At 45.6% G+C, this 7556-nt stretch overlaps 2 protein-coding genes across 2 annotated transcripts; one reads left to right on the top strand and one right to left on the bottom strand.

Moving 5' to 3' along the window:
• The first annotated feature begins 37 nt into the window (after positions 1 to 37).
• Positions 38 to 2890, top strand: Sas-4 (Spindle assembly abnormal 4). Its single transcript, NM_141444.2, has 2 exons — positions 38 to 1923; positions 1975 to 2890. The coding sequence occupies exons 1-2, from the start codon at positions 79 to 81 to the stop codon at positions 2833 to 2835; spliced, it is 2706 nt and encodes a 901-aa protein (NP_649701.2). The 5' UTR covers positions 38 to 78; the 3' UTR covers positions 2836 to 2890.
• An 18-nt stretch (positions 2891 to 2908) lies between these two features.
• On the bottom strand, positions 2909 to 3851 carry MAGE. The gene has a single exon (NM_141445.3). It carries the CDS (start codon positions 3733 to 3735, stop codon positions 3037 to 3039), a length of 699 nt encoding a protein of 232 aa, NP_649702.2. The 5' UTR covers positions 3736 to 3851; the 3' UTR covers positions 2909 to 3036.
• Positions 3852 to 7556: the final 3705 nt, after the last annotated feature.

A 7556-nucleotide genomic window follows, 5' to 3' on the forward strand; every position in this document is an offset into this window, starting at 1 on the left:
ACTGCTGCCGTAATTTTAAATTCCCCTACGCGTACGGCGTCTAAACAAAACTGCGATTCTAAGAACGAATATAAAAGCATGCAGGAGGCTGGCGAAAGTCCTGTTGGAATGCCTCTGAGCCAGGAGGCCATCGCACAGCGTCTCGCGGCGCTTAGTCGTTGGCAGGACGAGCAGAAGCGGCTGCTGCAGGAGCGGCAGTCCAATCACCGCGTTTTGCTCGGCTTGGAGCAACGTAATATGTACAAAATGCTGGGACTGCTACACCAGGAAACGGAAAGCCATGAAAACAGTGTGCTGGAGGAGTGGGACGAGGAGCACTCTATACAAATGCCGCGACTCGCGGCGGATCCGGACGAGCACGAGCCAGAGATTTCAATGGCTGATCCCCAGCCGGCCAAGCCTAAACGCCCTTTTCTGCGTCGCGGCGAAGGTCTAAAGCAGCGGTTCAAGATCAATCCCGACCAGCTGCGCCTGGAAAACCTGCCGCGATACAAGTTCGCTAATGCCCACCCTCAGTTCCGCACGCCTCAAATGAAAAAGGGTATTCTCAAGAAGCAAGTCAAGTCACCTCCCAATCCTGCGCCTCCACCAGCTCCCAAACCCTCAGCACAGCTCGACGATCTCAACGAGCAGCGCTTTCAGCAGATGCTTATCGGCAAGAACGCCTGCAGTTCCACTCCAGATCTAAAGTCTTCCTATGCGTCCTCCACAACCGCCTCGAGCACCTCGCCCAGAGTTCGTTTTGTAGAGCAGAAGAGCAGGGCGGGACAAACCACTCATGCCGATGATGAAGCCTCCTCGGAAGCTAGTCCCATGACAGGAGTTTGCTGGGCCAAGGTGCTGGACACACAGAGTATAAAGCCAGCGCAAATCCAAAGACGCTCTGCTCAAATCCGAGTGGAAGATGACAGCAATGTAAGCATATTCGAGCTGCTCGAGCAGAAGGCCACTGAGGGAAACATTGATATGAACTCCAGCTGCATTCGAACCTTTATGGCGCGCAAAGATCAGCGTCGCCGAGTAGCTGATGACTCCGATCACATTGTAGTCACACAGCAGGTGCGTCAGATGCGATTGCAGCCACAGGTGGACCAGATGCTGGTGCAGGAACTGCAGGAGGGGGACGAGGAGGACACCGAACCGTCCAGCGATCAGACCCTCACAATGACACCCATCCAGGTGGGGAATACTAAAGTGCGAGTGCGTTTCTCCGACTCCAATGACACGCACGAGTACTCCGATGCCACCAGCCTCAACGACGGCTCCAATATTCAGCTCTTTGAACAGTTCAAGTCCGCCCTCTTCCAGGCATTGGAACAGAAGAAGAAGTCAAGTCCCAGCAAGGAGTCAGACGAACCCATAACCAAAGATCTTCAGGAGAAAGCCAATCTCGTTCGCACTCGCCTCGAAGAGCTGGAGACAGAGATAGCCACCTTCAAGGAGCAGAATGCCCAACTCCTTCGCCTGAGGCAGCAACACGAATTGGAGAAGGCAAAGTGCACACAGGATCACATGGAGGCCATGGAACGCGTCCATGACGAAAAGATTCAAGCTGAAATTTATCTGCACGACGAGCGCATGAAGATTGAGGAGGAACGACGCAAGTTCGAGCAGCAAATGCGACTTCAAAAGAGCAATGCAAACAGCAAGGAAAAAAAGGAGATAGCCGCCTTGAAACAGGAAGTGGAGGGACTGCAACTCCAGCTCAAACAAAAGGAGCAGGCGCATGTCTCGGCACAGGCACGACTCCGCGCTCAACTGCGGGCCAGTGAGAAGGAGCAGCGAAACTACCGTGACGAGATCGAGCTGCTGCGCAAGGAGAACAAGCGCCTAGAGCAAGAGCTGGTCAAGATTGGCCGCGAAAACAACAGCAAGATGCTGCAGGAGATCAATCGAAACATAGCCCGGCTTGCCCCCAAAGTGGTAAGTGCATGCTTGTGTGTATATCGTAATGTAACTAATGTCTTCATTTAGTTACCTTCCGCGACAATGTCCGATATCCTCGATGAGAACGGTCGGCGCACCCAATCTCTGGACGGCACTGCTGGTAAGCCTGCCAAGCAGCGAGAGGCGCAAAACCGTCGTCAGAGTAGCGGCAGTGCCCAAGTGAGAAGTCGGAGTCGCTCACTGAGCAGGAATAAGAAAACACCATACGCTCTGGATGAGAGCTACGCCTCTAGTAGTTCTGTGGAATCGGAGGAAGTTCAGCCGCCCGTGACCGCTCCGAAAGCTGCTACCCCCCCACCGGCTGCCAACTCCAGCAGTGACTTTAAGCGGGAGATTACGAATGCGGATGGGAGCAAGGACATTTGGTACCCAAACGGCAATCTAAAAAAGATAAGCGCCGATGGCATGAACTTGCGCATGCTCTATTTCAACAAGGATATCAAGGAAACTAACATCAGGGAAGGCACAGTGAAGTATTACTACGCTGAGACCAACACTTGGCACACCTCCTACCTAGATGGCTTGGAAATACTCGAGTTTCCCAACGGGCAGACGGAACATCGCCGCAAGGATGGCACTGTTGAGATTCACTTTCCCAACAACAGCATTAAGATTGTGGATCCCAGCGATACGGAGAAACTGGAGGAGTGGCGTTATGCGGATGGAACCCATCTAGTGCAGCTCCGGAATGGTGACAAGATTCTCAATCTGCCCAATGGCCAAAAGGAGATTCACACCAAACTAAACAAGCGAAGGGAGTATCCGGACGGCACTGTGAAGCTAGTGTATCCGGATGGCAGCCAAGAGACGCGCTACTCCAACGGCCGCGTTCGTTTGAAGGACAAGGATGGCAAGCTCATAATGGACACAGACTATGCCAAGTATTAGAGTCGGGTCTCTGCTTCCGTTGTTAAGTAAATTAACTTAAGTTTTAGATAAATAGAAAAGACGTGCTATTTTTAAAAGATCATCGTAATATTCTTTTCTTGCTGATAAATGGGAAATTGGCTCTATTTTAGATTATTATATATATTGTTTGGTTTTCAATTTGTTAGATCAAATGTAGTAAATTATTCATAGAATGGTATTCTACTCCGCGTTTACTCCTTCTTGGGCCATGGAGAGGTGATGGCCGAAGACCTTGGGATGCTGATTGAGCAGCTTGGAGGCGAATTGCACCATTTGCTCGAATGTGAACTCCGCCTTGGCACGTGGTCCCCAAAGGAAGAAAGTCTTGGAATCATCGTAAGCACTTAGCTGTGAGCGTTCCCGCTTCAGATATTGTTGCTTCACAAACGTCTCCTCGATCTGTTTGCGCAGATTGGGGCCGAAGTAGCCATGTTCTTCGTCTGGATAGATGTTGAGCATCTCCAGCATAACGTACAGTTTCGAGTCCTCGATGCGGTTGCCGCGCAGGAAGATGTACATGAGAATAATATACAGCAGCGTGAACTGCGGCCGTTGAGCCGGCGTCAGCTCGTGAATGGAGGCCACCGGCTCCTCCGCAGTGCAGATGAACGTCTTGGTGGTCGCGTCCAGTGGGGTTAGTATTATACCGAATGTTTCGGCCAGCAGATTAGTGACCAGCGGCAGGCGTTTCTTCAGTTCGCTCTTGTCCCCAGCCACCGCTATCAAATCCTTGTCCTTTATGGGAATCTTCTGGGCGGTATGATCAAGGATGTAGTTTAGAATGGCGCGAACCTTGGCGTCGACCACATCGACGGGTTGTTGCGCTTCCTGCGAGGGGATGGCATTCTGGCTCCTAGCTGCGCGAGAAGTGCTAGCCATTTCGAGTTAATTTGATTAACAAGCTCCCAATTTATCAAATTTATTTGATTATTTAAAATGCAACTCAACAAGAATGCAGCGAACATATGTTTTTTTTCGCACTTTTGAAAGTGTACAAGCCTGGCGTTGCCAGATCAGAGTTAAAAAACGAGACCTGTTTTCAGTATTAAAATACCAAATGGGCGCGCAAATTATATTAATTCAAAATCATTACTCTGACAATAAAATCTTCGAACCCTTATTATGGTCTTTACCAATCCTTTTCTCTCGCATCCTTTTTCACTTGGTTGCCTATTATATGCACTTTCAAGTGCAAATGGCCACTCATTGGTCTCGTTTGAACGCACAAACTGGGCCAAGAGCCGCTGAAGTACCTACTCTTGTGGGTTTGTATTGATTGATTTCCTTTTGCTGCCGCCTTTTTCCTCTGTTACATTTAACAATCAGTATGAAATTTGCGCTGCAGCGAAACGTTTGCTAAATAAATATCATTCGAGCATTTATCGAGCAGCTAAGCAGTGGGTAACGCACTTTGCATAAAAATTGCCATAGCAGCCTCAGGAGGTGATGTGTTTTTAATTAAAATGGCCAAAACGACGCGACGTGCAGCAGCAGGAAGCAAACAACTTTCAAAACTAAACGCGAATGACATGCACGGTCAACATTCCCCACGGAGACTCAAAATAAACAGAGACCGAGTCAAACAAAACGAAATGGAAATGGAAATGCATTTCGCGCAGCAGACACACGCGCCGAAGTGCACTTCCAGACGCTGCAGAATTACATGGCCAAACATATTTTATTGCCTTGAAATGTGTGTTTTAGGTGGCGATGGCGGTGGCTGTATCTCTGCGGTGAAAACTAGTTACCTGCGTCTGCGCAAAGTGCGCGATCCATAAGTGATAAATGTACAGGCGGAAGGCAGACAAAAGTTGCCTGGCCAGGCGGCAAGCTTTAATTGATTCGCCATTGTTCCGGCTTGAACAAAAGCAGAATATCGGAGTTCAGATTGTTAAAGACAGCCTTTGTGGCCGCCTGAAATGGATATCCGCCGCGTTCTGCAATTGATTCTGCTTGACCAGTGACTGTAATAGCACCGAAATTTGCATCCCAGCAAGTGAAATTACTCAAGATTGTAAATCTCGCAAAACGGCGGCTGAGTGAGTCAACAAAACGCACTGTCAACGCGAAGCGTTAGACTTTCTACACACAAGCAAACAGTTTTGCTTTCAAAATGCGCATTGTAACGTTGGAGTTTGTCAACTCCAGCCCTAAAGTTTTTTTATGGCCGGCTAATTGTAGCCAGACGGTGTTGGAGAAATGTCTCATTTACTAAAAAGAAAGTCAAGGTCTTTGCTGAGCGACGTGAGCGGCAAACTTGCTATGCAGCCTGGCTTTTAAAGGCCATTAAAAATTAGCAAATGACATGAGCATGCCATTTAGAATTTTCATGATAAACAAAATCCCATGACCAGCCAATAGAGTAACGACAACGGGTTTCGCAGCTCACCGCGGTGGCAAAAACTATTAATAAATTAATAACAGAATCACAAGAGGCAGCAGACAAAAAATGTGTGCACAAAAAAGAAAGCCAATATTGGAATGAGGAATGTGTGGAGTTTAATGCTCTATATGATCGGGATTAATTGTTTTTAAGTGGCTTGCTCTTTGAGATTTATCATTTCGAATATCTTAAGGAGCTAAAAGTTTTTTATTGCGAAAATAATATGAATGAAAATAAAAAGTGAAAAATGAATAAATAATATTACATTTAAAATTCAGAAAAATGGAAGGCACCATTAAATGGAAATTACGCTAATATAAATACATCTTTTGATATTCTTAAAGTTGTATTTTAAAAAAATGTGTTGCAAACATTCAAATTAGTCTTTCGTTTTGATAAGAAAAACGCTGATAAATGGCATAGTTTCGCAAACATAAATCTCTTATCTTGTAGTTTTTTAAAGATTCCTTCTTTTCATGTTCCCAGCTTCTCTGGCTAAAAATATTTTAATTTATTCTTCAGCAAATCGAATGTTTTATTTCCCTATACAAGTATATAAGTTTGTTCTTACAACCTCTTTCAGTGAGCAGATAACCCCGTTTCGGTCGCAATGGAATGGAATCGAGAATATAGAAACAATAGCCGGCTGTTGTTGCCTCAGTCTGGTTGCGTGCCGTTCTTAAAAGTGGACTGCCTTCAGCGGAGCGGTTCGGCATTCTTGTCCAGCAGCTGCCGCTCGTGGTCGATCTGGCTGATCAGCTTTGGCCCGGGACCGGCACTTCGATTAGATTATGATTTGCTCCTCTCTCAGAACGACTCAGCTATCCGCTAAATGTCAATGGGGCTCACAATTACAAAAGCGCGCTAAGCTGAACGTAGCTGTGAGCGAGTAGAGTTTAGTTCTCAAATAAAAGACTTGGACAACAAACTTGTTCGGCTTAATTAAGAGGTCAAATTGCTAAACTCAGGCCATGGATCAAAACGAAGCTGCTATTTGACCTTTTACACTTAATAAATTTCGATGCAAACTAGACGCCGGCCACTGATAATCAAATTAAACGCTTATCAGATAGTTTGCCAAATGGCTGCAACAATCGTCGCAATTAAAGTCGAACAAATGATCAGTGAATTGACTTCACTTGGGGGCCAAGTTCACTCGTGCATGCCTAATCGCGTATACGCACCGTGTGACGACATCGACTTGCGGGTTGTCTAGTACACGGTTTTCAGTCGAATAAAAAATGGCTGAAGTCAAAGCGGATCTAAGTTTTACGCATATTCGTAGTGGGAAAATATGGGATTTTATTGCTCTATGGCGGTGGATGTCGTGCAAGTTAAACAATTCTAAGATTCCACTTGTGTGAAATAGAAATTCGTTTATTGAAATTACTAAAATTTAATATAATTTAAATAAGATATTCACTGCTAAATATTTTTCAAGGCCGTTGTATTTTTTTTATTGTTTATTGTATTTTGTGTCTTTGCATTTTCTGTGGTCTTCAACTTGATCTTTTCGCTGCGTTTGAGTTTCGCCTTCGTGTGTTTTTATTGCTCTCGAGATTCACAATCTCTCGTTTGGCCGGCCATTCTAAAGTGCTTATTAATTTTATAGCCCGTGATTCGATGACTTTGAAGTGGGCCAGCATATACATAAGCTACAACTGAAACCCACATCCCCATAACGTTTATATAAACATTTAATAATTATTAATTACATTGAAGTGGCCATGCCGTTTTGTAAACAATTAAGCTATAAGTTCAGCGTCTGGGGCCGTACAAGTTGGTCAAAACTAATGGTGTTTCGGCTGACGCTTGAAAAATGCCCATCTAATGAGTCACTTTAGGTACCCAAAGTGATTGGGGTAATTCTCTACGCCGGCCAAATGCTAAATAGTTTACTTAGTATCCGGTGCCGTCTTGAAACTAATAAAATGTCAAGTCTTAGGTTTTTCTCGAACACACGTTTTCGGTGACGTTTTCGCCTTGCGAAGGTCGATCGGCAGCTTTTTGCAAGTGTATCACATGAACCGAAATGTGAATCACATTTTCGAATTTAGTATGCAGTCGACGACTTTGTCGCAAAGGCCTTGAGCTCCGCACAATTTGCATGAGAGAGTGCCAGAAACAATAATGTCCAATAAATTGTTGCATAAATCGCAGCCAGCTTCCTGTGCGAAAAACTTTCACAAGCCATTCGCCGAAAGGCAGAAATTTGTAATAATTATTATCGAGCTTGGTGTCATGTTATACATGCATCAATTTAATGGCTTTTGCAACGCCGAAAAACTACGATTTTCCAACTCAAACGATCGTGAGA

This window comes from Drosophila melanogaster, chromosome 3R (genome assembly GCF_000001215.4).
Source record: "Drosophila melanogaster chromosome 3R".
Lineage (NCBI taxonomy): Eukaryota > Metazoa > Arthropoda > Insecta > Diptera > Drosophilidae > Drosophila > Drosophila melanogaster.